Genomic DNA, 16,443 nt, shown 5'->3' on the forward strand with positions numbered 1-16,443 from the left:
CACGCTTAAAACCAATATCTGCACTCTAGCCAAACATTGGTAACAGAGTTAATATAGTAATTTTCTATATGATCGTGAACACACTTGCATCATTGTCCTATGTTGTATGTCCAGATACGTAAGTAAGTTCGCCCTCAAATAAACGCAGTAGTGAACACTGATTATACCTTTTGACCTTTTGTAAATGTAGATACTTTCGTAGCATGGGTTAGTAATGATCAAGGTCAAGCAACTTTACAGGCCGGAAGATATAATGTTTAGATGTTGGGGTCAATTTGTAAGCATGACAACTGAGTTGAGTGAGTCACTTGTTGTTTACATCGATTACCAAGAAAGTATTCAATACCTCATACAAGTAACAAAGATACCTATCGAAATGTTCTAGTTCTGTATGTGTTTGTCATTCCCCCACAATCTAATAAAGGGAAAAAAGAAAGAAAGAAAGAAAGAAAGAAACAAGGTTGTGCATGCGTAGAATACAAATCAATGAAACTTATGATAGACTGCATTTTGTTGGTCAACATTTGAATGTTAAGCACGTGCTTGATTTATTTTTACCAAGTGCATCATGAAAATGGTGAAAACAAAACAAACAGGAAGAGTTTTGGAAAAGTAATGGAAATTAGTTTCAAAAATGGTTATCCAAAGTCTCTCATTGGTGTTTAATGAGCCTTTAACAGTTTATTTTGCAGGACAAGCTGTCACAGGATGTATAACTATTGTACTTGATTCTCGTGAATTAATACGAGGTAAGTGTGAGGTTCCTAATTAGTAAATATAAGTATGATCTGAGGCACTCACTTTGAATTAGATAATTACAATGATGACATTCATAATGAGGTAGTAGTTTGTGTTGAAATAATATCTTGATATGATATTTTTTGCTACTATACACAGAGACTAATTATGGCCTTTCTTCTGGGTTGTATGTATTTTGCAGCAAATTACAATCCGTCTCTGGAAATTGCGTTCGTCTTCTCGCAATACAAAATACCACTGACATTACAATAAACAATGATGAATTGTTAAATCTTATTACTTGTTATTTAAATACCCCCCATAATTTTTAATATTAATCTACTTTTTACTGTAAAGTTTAAGTGAAGATAAGGGTAATCACGAATGTACCCCGATTTTCATTTATGAAAGGGCACTTACAGTATTTTGGGAAGGGAAAAGATGCCAATACAAGCACAATATTGTTGAAAACAGCAAACTTTACATAGACCGAACGCCCTCTCTTGTCCGTCATTAGACGATCATATAGATAATTTATGATATTATGTAATCGATGGGGAATTGTAGATTGCAATTTCAGATTGAAATTGTGCAGTTAAAAAAAGTTTGGAAATTCTACATTTTAAACAAGAGGAACAATGTTCACGAAAGGTGGAATGCTGGTTTTGTAAATTTGCTTTCTTATATAACCCCTAAATTACTAGTGCGCTAGTGAACATGGTTTACTTATAGCCAAAATGTAGATGTGTAAAGAAAGAAAGACATAGAAAAGGGAGAATTCTAATAATACTATAACCGATATTTCAATATTTAAAAAGAAAAATATATTTCGTTTAATTATAGCCCCAACATACGTACAGTATAAGGAAACCAGAAGTGATCATTATTTTGATTCAGCAAAGACGAAAAGTTATTTGCTCTTTTGGACAAATTTTGACAGTAGTTATTTTCTAAATTTTAAATGTTTGTAAGATTTTAGAAACCAGGGATGTAAGATTAATGATTTTCTTTAATATATACGTTTACTACTTTATGCAGCGAAAATGCTTCGTTCAAACGATGAATGTATTTAACTTACTATAGTATTGAAATGAAAGTTGAAACACACAATAGAATGTTAATTGGTGCATATTTGTGACCTGATTGCAGCTGGATGCAATTAATGCTGTGACAAACCCTTGGCAGAATTTTCTGATAAAAATATACTTTTTTAGTTTAACGTCCAACGTTTATGCATAAGGGAAACGGTGATGATGAGATGGATGATAATGAAACGACGAAAGTGGGAAGAAACAAAAGTCCAGAATTCCCACGCACATGGTGTTTGTCCTCCACAATTCCCATTGGGTGGGAGCTGGAGTCGAATCAGCGATCCCATGTGCCAGAGATGAGAAGCCTACAACTTAGTTCTGAGTCTTTTATAAGCATATTTTAATGTTGGAAATCGACAGAGTTGAAATTAAAGTGTTAAAATATTAACGATTAAATTAATTAGTTGAAGTGTAATTAATCGTTAAAAGTATTTATAATAAATAAAAGATAATCCTTAACAGAAATCATATAAAAATAATATTTTTGAGTTTTATGATATTCTAATTTTACTGTTTATTAATTAGTTTTGTTTCTAAACTTTTTATAATAATATACTAAATTTTGCAATGCCCTTTACTTTATTCATAAAATTTTGCATAAACTTTCAGCACTTAGCTCTCATTGCATAGTAGTGAAAACTGATGTTTTAAAGTTTAGTTCTGTTGTTACTTTTTCCTGACAATTTTTAATTTAGTTAACTATATTGTTATAGACTTAATTTTGAATTTTAATCTGTTAAGATTTTTATTAATCTTTCCTATCATAGAAATCGGGTACTCCAGGAATACCACACCATGTTCTCTTATGAATATTTGCATTTTTTATTTATCTAAAACAATTATTTTGAGTATTTTTTTTTCTTTCTTGAACTTTAGAATTTAGAATTTGGTCTAAAAATAAGTGAAATAATTAACTGTAAGAAATAAAGAAGTTAAATAAGCAACTGTGAAAAGAGAAAGAAATTAATTTATTCTTTGTTGGTTTAGATACACGTTATCTTGGAAACTGCTTCACTGGTTTGATCTTTAATCCAGCAATCCACATAAGGATTATTCGCGTAAAGTTAACATTTTAACTATTTCATAAATATGAATATCCTCGTTCTTCATATGACTAGGAACAAAGGAACACTAAAATCCACTTACATATTTAGGCCTATTTTTTAATTGAATGTTTCACGCTTATGCGCAAAGGTGAAGGGAGATGGTGATGGTAAGAATGTAGCGCCAGTGGCGGGAAACGGTAGAACCGTTGCACACGATGTTTGTTCACCACAAAGGGCACTTGATGCGAGCTCTAATCGAATCAGTGACCCCACGTACTAGAGGTGACCACGGTACCACTGAGCCACCGCAGTCGCAGGTCACTTTTTGTTTTGATGAAAATTTGTATGTACCTGTGTACAGTACATTCATGTCCAAAATGATTGTAGCATATCTATAACTGTAAGAATATAATTTGATAATGATTTTGCAGAGTATTTTTAATACTGGTAATACGTGCATAATCGGAAAATGTATATTTGTGGTAAATTTCATAGGAAAAGAATTATAAATACGAAAATTAGGAGTGAAACAAAATGTTGCTAAATTGTCAAAAAAAAATGCGTTTTATTGTTCTTATTTACTACTCTTTGGACATGAAATTTGCCACATACATGTCTTTGCCGATTATACATATACTAACATTATAAGAAATAGCAGGCGAATTCGTTATCAAATTATATTCCAACAACAACATATTTATAGACATGCGACAATAATTTTGGACATGAGTATACATATTATCATATCTTAGTTTTCGTAAATACATATTGTAGGATAACTATTTATAAACACCATCAAACATTAAATTTTGTAAATATGAAGTTTGTGTCATTTTTCTTCTTTAAAGAAAATTTGAATGAGTTATGTAATCTTCTCTGAAAAGGTCACCGTAGACAATTATAGCCTTGACTTGATGTTTGAGACACTGAAATTGCAGCAAATGATACAGAAACTAATAAAATATTGTATTAATATATGTATACAACGAATGAACCATTTGATGATACTGTCTTTCGCATTTGACAATGTGTCGGTTTCCTACGATATATTAATTGCAACCCAGCCAGAGATCATATCATTATGGTTGCGCGATACTAAATGGTTTATTTCTATAATTCAAGGTATTTTTTATGTTAAAAAATTAGCTTGTTATGACCCCTGCTTTTCATATTTTCTTTGATATTTTATCCAACAGAGCTTTGCGAGTTCTTTTAATACGTAAAACTAGTACCAATTACAGGCAAAATTAATATTTTTGGCTAAGAGCTGTTAAGTTCTAACAAGTTTAAACCCTATATAGACTTTATTCATGAAACTTTAAAAAAGAAGTTTTATTCAATACAGCAAACTACAGTATTGCAATTTATCACTACAAGGTCATTGTATTTGTTTGCTGTCACATATGAAAATATTGATATTCACGTTTCGTGCTTATTACGTATTGATTAGTGACTCTCTTTTCATAGAAACAGCTGATGAAATAGGGAAGGACATTATAATACAGTGTTATTTTTCAGTAGAATTACAAGGGAATCGTGGCAATCGCATTATGAACTCAGTCTTGTTAAATTGCAGTTAGATATAACAGGAGAATGTTTGATTATTAAAATAAATAACTAAATTATTATTATTACTGATCAGATCCTTACGTTAATCCACATTAGTGAAAAATAATATAGTATCATTTGTGATCAAATGACAAATAATTGATATGAATGTTTAAACGCAGTGAATTCCTATCTCCAACTTTTGTTTTTATCATGTCACATTCATTAAAAGACGTACAGTAAAAGATTTGGCAGGAGTTCAAAATTTCCCGCCGCCACAATAGATTCATTGATTATTATATTTAAACATCAGGGCCGTCGCGTGGGTTGTAAGCGCCCGGGGCGAGAATCCCCCGTGTGTTATGATGAGAAACAACCAGAGTTTATTCTGTACTCCTAGATTTAAATATGGAATGTGAGATCATAATGTAAAATATAAAAAGTTGGTATTATGTCATTTTTTTTAAAAAAATGAATGGCTTTTGTAGTTAAAACATAAAAGTTAATGAAAACGTGGTTTTGAATTATTGAAACCGAGTGCTATTCTTGTTTATTTTGAACTTGATACACATCAACACAGTAATAGCATAGAATATACAAATAACGATACAAATATTAAATTCCAAGATTAAAAAAAAAAAAAAACTCTTGTCACAGAGGGCTGGTGGGAGTTCCAGTTGATGTTTTGCATTACCGGCCTAGATGATGTTTTGCATTACCGGTAATTTTCAAGTTCAATACTCTATCCGGAGTCCCTCAAGGATCTAATGTAGGTCCCCTGTTGTTTCTTCTTGTTATTAATGATATTTCTCTGTGCATTAAAACTTCTAAAGTTTTTCATTTTGCCGACAATCTCAAATTATACTCCAAAGTAAGTTCAATTGATGATTGCGTGAAACTTCAATAGGATCTACAAAGAATTCAAATATGGCATGATAATAATAAATTAGTCCTGAATGTGTTCAAATGTAAATCTGTATCTTTCACGAGGAAAGAAAATTCAATTAACTTTAAATATACAATAAGTTGCACTTCCTTGTTTACCCCAAATACTATCAAAGATCTAGGAGTTATATTTGATAGCAAATTAATCTTTGCTCAACACGCTGACGCAATAACGAGTACTGCATATACGAACTTAGATTTAATCTATAGGCTAGAACAGGATTTCTGCGAAGAATCAACATTTATAAGGTTATACAGTATTTTTCGTATATGAGGTCAAAATTAGAATACTGTTGTTCTGTTTGGACACAAAATGTCACTAAATTCTCTCATGGAATAGAAAATATACAGTTTATTTTTTTAAAAATGCTTGCATACAAGAAAACCGATTTCTACCCAAAGTATGTCCCCTATGAAGACTTAGTAACAACTTTTAGTTTTCGAACATTGGAAAAAGGATATAGACGTTTGATCTGTTGTTCTTACGTAAATTGTTAAACGGTAAAATTGACTGTCTAGAATTAGTTTCAAAAGTATTATTATGTGTTCCAAGAGGTAAGACTAGAACAGCAACCACTGGGACATTCTATTGTAGAAAAGCAAGAACTAACATACAGTATTACATAAATCACCTCTATGGAGAATGTGTGCTTCATATAAGGAAATGATTAGATTTCATGTAGTAGAAGTATTTAGTATGTCCGAAAACAAGTTTAAAACAATTGTCAGGCAATAACTTCTGGATAATAAAACGAGGTATATTTGTATATGTATAATAATGTATGTTAGATAATTATGTACATGACAATATAACTGGGCATTAAGTCTGTTATGTTGTCCTTATGAAATAAATTTTATTTAGCCATGGCTTGATCATTATTAAAATATCTGAATTAACATGATTTTTTTTTAAAGTTTCATTTATCAACATAATCTGAATTCCTTGAATTTTGTTGATTTGTCGTCGCGTCGCCCCCCTGGTCGAGGCGCCAGGGGCGATCGCCCCGGTCGCCCCGCCCACGGGACAGCTCTGTTAAACATTATCCGTTTTTCATTGTAATACATCATAAAATACTTTCCAATCTAACGTAGACTTTTAACATAATCCAACGCAATGCCAGTTAGAAAACGAACAAACTTAAGGAAGGAAAACCAGGCATGTTACATCCAACAACAAATTTAGAACAGCAGAGGAAGAAGAAAACACATGAAATGCGTTAGGCAACAAGGAAACGAATGAGCATGTTTAGTACTTAGGTCGATATAGGTTCTTATTATTTATTCTATTTCGATTGAATTACGCATTCTAAAGGACGAAGAGAGTTCATCTACATTTTTCAAATATTTCCCATAAACCTATTTCCTCCGGGAGAAGAATGGGCGTTTAACCTTCGTAATAATTTAAATATCGTTACCATTGGTCGTGATACACATGAGTAGCACTAAGGGGACACGGTGGCTCAGTGATAGAGCGCTTACCTCTGGTGCGTGGGGTCCCTGGTTCGATCCCCAGTCAAGTAAGTTTGTGGTGGACAACATCATGTCCGTCGGTTTTCTCGGGGTACTTCCGTTTCTTTCCACTTTCTCATTTCACCAATTCTTCCATCATCATTCACTTGCTTTAATTATTGTCTCTCTTAACCTAAAAGACATAATCGTGGGACGTTAAATTTTAAGATTTCATTTCATTTACGAGTAGCACTAAATGATAGCACTTTTATCACTGATGTAATTTGAGTAATATTACAATGTGAAATACTCTCTGACAACAAGGTTGCTTAGGTTATTGCTATTATATTAATCGAATGTTCAGTATTTAAATTCTGATTATCAGATTTTAAAAAAATCAAATATTTTTTTTTTTTTTAGAATGTAAGACTTACAAATATTTGAAAAGTATACGCTTCTAAAATTCGGAGAAGAACGTTACTTTCCCACGAACGTAATACAGTAATAGAAGCAAAGTTTTTTTTTATTACTTTTTACAGATCATAACACAATACCAGCGCCGATTTACCCGATATTGGTTGTTACGGAATCTATGAAAGATATTGTAATAGAAGTTTATATATAGTTTTATTTCTGAAGGTATACGAAGGTGCGGCGTACCGGCACCTTTTTGAGGCGTATAGTTTCTAAATCCGCCATCTCCAATTTTCAAAAAAATTAGATACGTAGATTTACTGGTATTCCTTTCCATGCCCGACACGATGAGAGAGATTTTTATCATTTGGTAGTTATAATGAATGTCCAGAAAGCAGGAAAGTCTTTCTAAAAAGAAAATTTGATCTCACATTATCTCTGAGTTATCGGTTTTTCCTGTTTTTCTCGAAACATTTCGTGAAGGAGATGGCGGATTTAGAAACTATACGCCTCAAATGAGAACAGAATATTTCCTCTCCGCAGAAAGCCTTTACTCAGTTCCCATTTTAATGTATCCAATTAACTGTTTTTATTCATTATTAGGAAGAGGGTTAAGTGTAAACATCCTTAGATTTTTTTTTTCAAAAAAATTATCCATTAATTCATTAGAGGTTTGTAGAACATTTTGGTAGCACGACTAGTACTCTGAAGAACATTATGCGAACAATATACTGTATGTGTATTGCTATTGAAATTCAGTATTTGTGAATCTTTTGATGTCTTTTGAAAACAAACAATAGCAGCTTACTTTCGCCCGTTTACAATAAGAAAAAAAGCAAGAAACAAATCACTAAGAAATATTATCATTACGTTTATTATATTATAAAATTAAGATGTTAGAATCAGACATTTTAAAGCAACTTTGTATATATGTTGGTAAGTTCTTTAGTTACAAGACTGCAGTGATATGCTACTGGACATTGTTATTATTAATAATATCCTCAAACGTATGCAACTTTTTAATCATTATGAACCGGAGGTTCAGCGTACCGGTACCTTTAGTTTTAGAAATAAGACGCTGTATATATATATATATATATATATATATATATATATATATATATATTGATTGATTGATTGATTGATTGATTGATTGAAGTGTATAAACATGTACATTTGCGTCATTGCATGATTCCTTTTCTGTTTGAAAGAAATAAAAACGTATACATTTATTAATGCAAATGCTAGAACTAAACAATGACAGTTAAGGAGTCATCCAACGCAACATGTTGGGAAATCATATTGATGTCAACAACAAAGGAGTAAACAGCGTAATTTGTCTCCATTGATTTTTCCTTTCAAGGTAAATGATCAAGTTCAAATCAAGTTTGTTATAAGGCTGTGAGGTTTGTTATTTACTTATTTGCCTGAAGTTGAAATGTTTGTTCATAAGGTTTAATCTCCATTTCCAATAGTGTAATGAAGAGGAAATATCCTTAGCAATACAAATGAGGCAGAACACTAAATATGATTGACTAACTACGGCAGAAACTAGTAACCATTTAGGTATTACAATTCTTGTATGCAGTGTTGATTTCAAATTTTCCCTGGGGAAGACGGAACAAAGGAAGTTGAAAGTAATATTCAAAAATAACCAATAATCCAGATTGAACCCGATCGGAGAAATTCCCCGAGACGATATTCATAACTCCAATGTGTATTCCCTCTTCCCCGGGCCACCTCTGAAAACATTACTGTATGTGCAGGAAGAACACACTGTCAACTATAGATATTCCTGAAACTTTAATGGAATAACTATTGTAAGCGTTACAAAACACCCATCAGAGGAAAATACTGTTACAAATAGCCCTATTAAAATGTTTTCTCGATTTTAATTTAATCCTTGCTAATAATAAAACTATGGGATTAACATCTTTTTGGTAAAAAAAAAAAAAAAAATCCTTGTCTTCTAACTTCTAAAGGAACTGTTCTCTTAACTTGGTTTATTACAACTTTTCCATATTACGTGACAAAACAGTTACAAAGTTTATTCACTGACAAGTGAAATAGACTCGTTAAAAAAAATGTCGCCTTTCATTAGATTCTTATATTTTTTCTGTCTAAGACTGCTCTTTAAGTGCTATTTAAACAGCATTTATTACGTTTTTGTTATGTCCAATCAATTGCTTTAGAACTTCGATTGTGTGTAACTTTGGAACCAGACGTTTGCACATAATAATATTTCGCACACTCATACACAAGGTCAAGACCTATTATTTACCCTAGTTCGATTTGTCGGATGAGATCTGTGTATGGGAGTTTTTCTCGAAAATATGACGCAAAATTTCATCGCTCATATCTCGAAGATCGAAAACCTGCATAACATATTTAACACTGCAGATCAGGGTCTACCACCATACTTTGTTTGACCCTTGTTGGATGAGTTAGGCCTATAGTGTTCTTGTTTCTTCTTCAAGTGAAAATAATATGAAGGACGAAAATCGGATTAGCAAGATTCAGAGATTAATTTAGATGCAAGAGAATTTCGAGATTTAAGGATTAATTACTTTATCTAGTAGTAACAATTAAAGAAAAAAAGATTCAGAGAACAAAATTATCAGGCTGATGGTAAAAAGAATGGAAATATTAGAGGTGTATGTATTCAAATGATCATGACCTACTTATATAGCAAAAGCAATTTTAATATAACACAAAAGTATTCTGGAATTGTTACCACATGTAATATAGTTTGGTTTTAAGGAGTTACATATTCATTAATTATTATATTACATTTAATATTCATTTATTCACATCATATTATACTTGATATTATTTATCCACATCATATTACACTTAATATTCACTATCCACCCACATCATATTGTGTTTAATATTTATTTATTCATATCATATTACCATTTATCCACATCATATTATACTTACAAGTGTTTCTTAAAGATTGCTTACATATGTTTGAAGATATTTAATTTATCTACAAATGTTGCCGTTCGCTGAATCCAAGATACTCAACTCTTTGTTGTTTTATTATAATTTTGTTATTATTGGGTATTAGTGGAGTAGTTAAATAGTACCGGTATTAGATTTCGAGGAATGGTTTTGTCTAGGGCAGAACAAATACTTTACATTACTGGAACTCTAGTGCTGTTTTTTCAACAGAGATAATTTATTTAACCGAAATTTGAAAGATATTTCGTCTGAAAACTTCTTTTCGTTCTTTTAATCCAGAGGAATTTTCCATATAATCGTTCCTTGCATTTAGTTATTTTAATAGTACTAACTAGTAATTCCTTAAAAGCGTCTTGAACTGAATTAAAGCCCTTTTATAGCCTTCTGTTGAGATTCTCGATCCAGCATACTCCTACAAGATATACGTATATTATGTGTGTAGTCCTTCTCGCTGATGTAGTGGGTAGCGCTCATGTTTTTGGTTGGTCCACAAAATTCAGGATTCGGCTTCTCTTGCGAAAACATTGAAAGCACTACAGTGGTTCAGGCTCCATTTTTAATTGTATATCTCGTCCTATACAGCCTCACTGTTTACAGAAAATGTAAATATAAATCAATTCATCCGTCAACCAAGACAGGAATAACCATAGAACGAAACATTTTTTTTATCACTAATATAAATAATTCATTTTAAGAAAATCACATTTTCAAATGATCCACTAAATCTACTTTTCAGATATTCTAATTCCATTTTAGATTTCTTCTAAACTGAATTACGGTAATGTGTGACACATAAACCAAACGTAAAAACCAATTCATTGAATGTTCATTATTTACTATAAAGTTTATTTGAACAAAGATTTATTATTATTATTTAAACACGAACCATTCAAGAATATCATCTCTGATACTATTGCAGAATCCGCTGCTCTTTCTGTACATACACGCGCTTTAAGAAACCGTTTTAGATTATAATCTAAAGCGACTACTCTGAAACGAAGTTCATCTTATGTAGATGCGTTTTGACATGGATCAAATGTCCAAACATTATTTTTGTTCGCATACTGCTAAACGCTATCTAATAACTTTCCAGCAAAATCAAAACCGAAGTTGAAAATATAGATGAGTGAACATACACCAAAAATTTCCCAAACAATTAATATATGTTAACTTGTATAGAAAAAGTTGGAATTGAGAAACTATTGCGATGGTTCATAGTGTTAAAGTTAGCTCATGAAAACATTTGCTACCTAAGAATTTATTCCTATCATGAAGTGATAATAGTACATACTGGTTTCAATAATGAAAAACAATCAATGAATCATTAATATAAAAGATCGAATACATTTATTGATTTTAAACTGTATTTATTGAAATAAAATATTTTACTGCTTTTGAAAATTATCATTAAATTTGTCAAGAATATTGGTTTGAAGTACAGACATACTGTAACTTCCTCGTTTCCTATTATTTGAGTTATGAACACACTCGTTTATCAGTATATGTATGTAAGTCATGATATAAAGTGTTTGTACACGGTTAAACCTCTTATGATTTATGGTAACTTTTATTACCATGGCGTAGTATTGTATTTGACCACTTATTTAGGTTCTTAAGGTCTTTAAGTCGGGTTTTTTATTGATCACGTCAAGGATGGACCAAAGAATACCCCAGATGCGTTTTGAAACCAGATGGTCAACTTGGCGGCGCCAAGTGGAATCGCAGGGGCGTAACTTTTTCTTTTTTCTTAAGGCAAATTTCAAAAATTTTTCACGCCTTCAGTTTTCAAGATATCAGATTGAAACTTTGCATACGGATTGTGTGCACCTTTGGGTATTTCTCAATTGATTTTAAGATCCCTACGTGAACTCGGGGCTGGACCCAAGGAGAGCAAGTGTTTCGGGGCAAATTTTAAAAAATCCGGATTCTCGTCCAATTTTCCGGTTTAGGCGTATGATACGGATATGTGAGTGATACCGTTGGAAAGGGCTCGTTATACCAAAGAAAACGGCGTTTGAACCATGACTCTAGGTTAAATAGTAATGACACAGTAAGTTTTTGAAGCATATATATATATATATATATATATATATATATATATATGCTTCGTAGATACAACAACGTATTTATTTTTAAAAATTCAATCCCTACGTCAACCCAGGCCCGGGCCAGAGGGGTGCAAATATTTCGATTTTTTTCGAAAATCTCCCGTTTTTTCCCGATTTTCGAGTTTCTGGTGTATAATACGGACAAGCGAGTAGTACCGTTGAAAAATATGCTTTATCCTAAAAAAGAAACGAGGTATGAACCATGATCCTACAATAAATACAGGGTTATTGTAAATGATTGAAGCGATTTCATAAATCCACTGCAGCTCTAGTAATTGAGATATTTCAACAAAACTCAACAGTAACGTAGAAAAACTCAAGAAGTTTTGTTTGTTGTAGGTGTACTTCAGACTTCTCCCACGAGAGCCCAGCAGTGGGCAGTGAGGCAAGTTGACGACAGGTGCCGAGAAAGCATTTCATGTCATGGCTTCCACACTCTCCTGACCTAACCCCATACGTAGACCTTTTTTTGCGTGGGGTTATGTGAAAGATTCAGTGGACCAAACCTGCCTCTACCACCAAACCTGCCAGAACCGCCAGCCCGCATCAACAATGCTTTTGAACTAATTGATAGGGACATGCTGCGCCGAGTGTGGGAAAAACTTGATTTTCGGTTTAATGTCTGTCAAATCAGTAAGGGGGCACATAATCGAACATTTGTAATTCTTAACAAAAACTTTTTCGAGTTTTTCTATGTGTGTGAAAAAATTATCGCAATATATACAGTAATACAGTTATTATAGAGCTGTGAAATCGCTCCAATCATTTATAATAACCATGTAGTAAAGAAAGCATTAGCTGTTTGAGTGAAAGTCTAAAATTTACCTCAAAAAGTGGAAACCCTAAAAGAGTTAAACGGTATCGTTTTACTTTTTTTTTATCGCAAGGTTGTTTTGGGATCAACAGAGTTTGCTTACATTTTTTTTTAATAAAAGGGATGTTGATTTGGAAAGAATTTGGTGATACAATTTATTTAGCTATATTAATATCATAAAACAGTAATTGGATGTTGTTTGATGTGTGTATATATAAAAATATTGGTTATCCACCTTCCTTTAAAAGGTCATATTCTGGCAACCATACGTATGAAATTCTAATATTTTGACTCTAAATGAAGATTTCAATTAGCTGTAGAAAATCTATATTTATTTCATTTAATTCCAAACGTGGACAAGGATACATTACTTCTCAAAGAAATTAATTGCCATTTTTTAAATACGAAAAATGTAACTTATCCACAATATAAGATTGACGTCTAGCGTGAGCCTAATGGAGAGAGCTGCCTAAAGAGAATAGTAACATAAGAATAACAATAAGAAGATCAGAAGGACGGCAGAATGAAACATGGAGAGCATTCTCTTGTTATTTGATGATGTTATTGTGTTATTAATTGGGAAGAGATGTGATACAGTTAGAGTTAAAAAGTATAGCTAAAATAATAGAAAAACTCGTTACACAGACAATTAAAGAAGTCAGTAGTCTTGATCAACCATTGTAGTCATCAATACCAAGTAATGTTAGCTGATATCAAATTTGATGGTTTCAGTGATGTCAGCGTTTCAGACATAAATCATTGCAATGGTACTATTTCCAATGCTTATATTTCTATATGTAAGTGTGATATATCATTTTTAATGTTTTATTCAGTCATAATACTGGAAATTATAATGGCCATTTATAACAACAGAAGTAATTACAAAACAATGACATGTTGAATCAGATACTTCAATAAATGACTTTCACAAATGACTGTATTATTAGCATTTAACAGGAAAAATGTCTAAAAATGAGACACATACCAACTAATAGATTTCATTGACCTGAGCAAAAAGATATGGATGAGTATAAATCCTCATGCGTAGTTTGAGAAAATGGAAAAATACCAGTTTCTCTGTAAACCCAAAAATTGGTGCCTATGATAAGTACGCCAGATATATATATATATATATATATATATATATATATATATATATATATATATATATATATATATATATATATATATATATATGCTTATGCTTATCAATATACGTATGAAATCGTCTATTGCAAATTTATGTTTTGTTTGCTGGTTCAAATAAATAAAATCAGGCTACAGCAATAGTGATTTCGGCTCGCAATCAGTATTCATATTCTTTTTACAGGTGTCTTAATAAATTTTGAAGGTAAAGCTCGTGTACAGTCGAAAAAAGCTGGGAATTTCTCTAATCAAGTGAAAATCAGAAGAAACAGAGTAACATCTTCGGATGCAATCTTCACTCACGTTCGAAACTATGAATGTGAAGAGTCCTATTTAAACAATAGCCAATTTGTGTATGGGAATGGTAAGTCAACTATATCACATCTTACGTACTTGTTAATACTTGTTATATGTTTTTTCAGTACCGTTCATGCTAGTTTTGAAGCTGTATTGCTTTAAATAAAATTAAAATATGATCAAAGTAAATCATTTTTAATAAATAATAGTGTTACAAATGAAATGAAGTCTTTAAGTTTTACGTCCCACGATTATGCCGGTTAGGCTAAAGGAGACGGTGATGATGAGAGGTGAGTGAAATGGTGGAATGAAGAAAGTTGGATAAAACGGGAGAACCTCGAGAAAACCCACGAGCACGGTGTTTGTCCACCACAAAGTCCACACGGCGCGGGCTGGGATCGAACCAGGCAATAGTGTTACACTTTCCGTAAAATGTAGCATCACCTTCATCAGGCTTTATGAAGGCAATGATATCTTGCCGAAATTGTAACATGATTATTTATTGAAAGTGGTCAGATTTTATGTTTCCTTTTTAAAGTTATAGTTATAATAAGTAGGTTTTTTTGAAGTTCAAGTTTAGAGTTCACATACTTAACTTACATCTCAATCAATTAACGTTTGCCGGATAGTTAGTTGCTGTGCAGTTAGAATAATTGAATCAGTGGTTTCGAAAAGCTTATGAGCTAGAAAATGACTATTTTGCTTTAGTCCAAGTTTTTATTCATTTTGTAACACCAATTGCTCACAACAAGTTGTTCATTTCGTATGGTGACAAGAATACTCTCTCAAACAAGGGTAGATCATTCCATATCTTTCAGACTTTTCAAATATTAAACACTTTTTTTTTTTCTTTTTCGATGTTCTCATAACTTTACTTTTCTGACTCATGACCTTTTCAAAACTACTGATTCAATTTATGTCTTTACGTGCACTAAAACACGTACTAAAACAAATATATTTTGGATTGATGAAACATAAGCTTGCGTTCCTTCATGACCAAAGGCTAATACGTGGGCTTTCTTTAAGCGTGATCTTAAGTTCGTCTTCCAATAACAGACTGCTTTCGATACAATTCTGAATACTGGGTTAGATTCTGCTTTAAATAGCAAATCTTGTCTCATGCAGTCTCTGTGCTGGAAAGGGACATTCATATGCTATTAAATAAACAATTAGTATATTATGCTTGATAATAAGAAATAAAAGTGTCTCGTGTACACTAACGAGGAAACCTATCCAAGTGTAACTCTGACTTCGAGTCGAGACTATGGCCGTTGGATACCTTGTTCCAAAAGAACATGACACGAAAAGGGATACATCCTCGATCGACACCGTTGCGAAGATATAAACGTAAAAAGTTAGAAATTGAGCTCCATACTATACATTACAAAGTCAGATTCCGGGTCAGATTTTTCGGAAACGGTCGGGTAAGGAAACTCAGTGAATACATATGAAATTTGTATGGGGAGCCCAGCACGTTTTGAATGAAAATTTTGTGTCCCCGGGGCACTCGCAGGGTCCCAGGCGGGGTTCAACTCAAAATTTGCAAATGGAACCGGGGGTCAAGTAGCATACTGTATGAAAGCTATTGTTAAATAAAAGAAGGTAAAACAAATCTCAACTCTCTACGATAACCTTGTGCAAACGGGCAACTGGTCAAAATGTCAATACAAAAAATGAAATGAAATTAAATCTTTGAGTTTTATGTCCCATGCTTATGCCGGTTAGGCTAAAGGAGACGGTGATGATGAGTAATGAATGAAATGGTAGAATGAACAAAGTGGGAGGAAACGGGAGAACCCCGAGGAAACCCACACACACTGCGTTTGTCCACCACAAAGTTCACTTGGCGGCGGCTGGGATCGAACCCAGGACCCCAAGCA

General features: G+C 32.5%; 1 protein-coding gene across 2 annotated transcripts in view; it reads left to right on the forward strand.

The window, feature by feature from the left end:
* The first annotated feature begins 430 nt into the window (after window positions 1-430).
* LOC145679749 (arrestin domain-containing protein 17-like) overlaps window positions 431-16,443 on the forward strand; it is a 49,228-nt gene continuing 33,215 nt past the window's right edge. Inside the window, exons 1-2 of one of the 2 annotated variants that reach the window (XM_081750308.1) lie at window positions 431-749; window positions 14,451-14,630. In XM_081750308.1, coding sequence (XP_081606434.1) covers window positions 635-749; window positions 14,451-14,630 — 295 coding nt within the window. In that variant the 5' untranslated portion in view covers window positions 431-634. The remainder of the gene's footprint in view (window positions 750-14,450; window positions 14,631-16,443) is intronic. The other variant, XM_081750307.1, reaches the window with a different exon arrangement.

The sequence above is a fragment of the Thermobia domestica genome, chromosome 2 (assembly GCF_964235325.1).
Source record: "Thermobia domestica chromosome 2, izTheDome1.hap1.1, whole genome shotgun sequence".
NCBI classification, from domain to species: Eukaryota; Metazoa; Arthropoda; class Insecta; order Zygentoma; family Lepismatidae; genus Thermobia; species Thermobia domestica.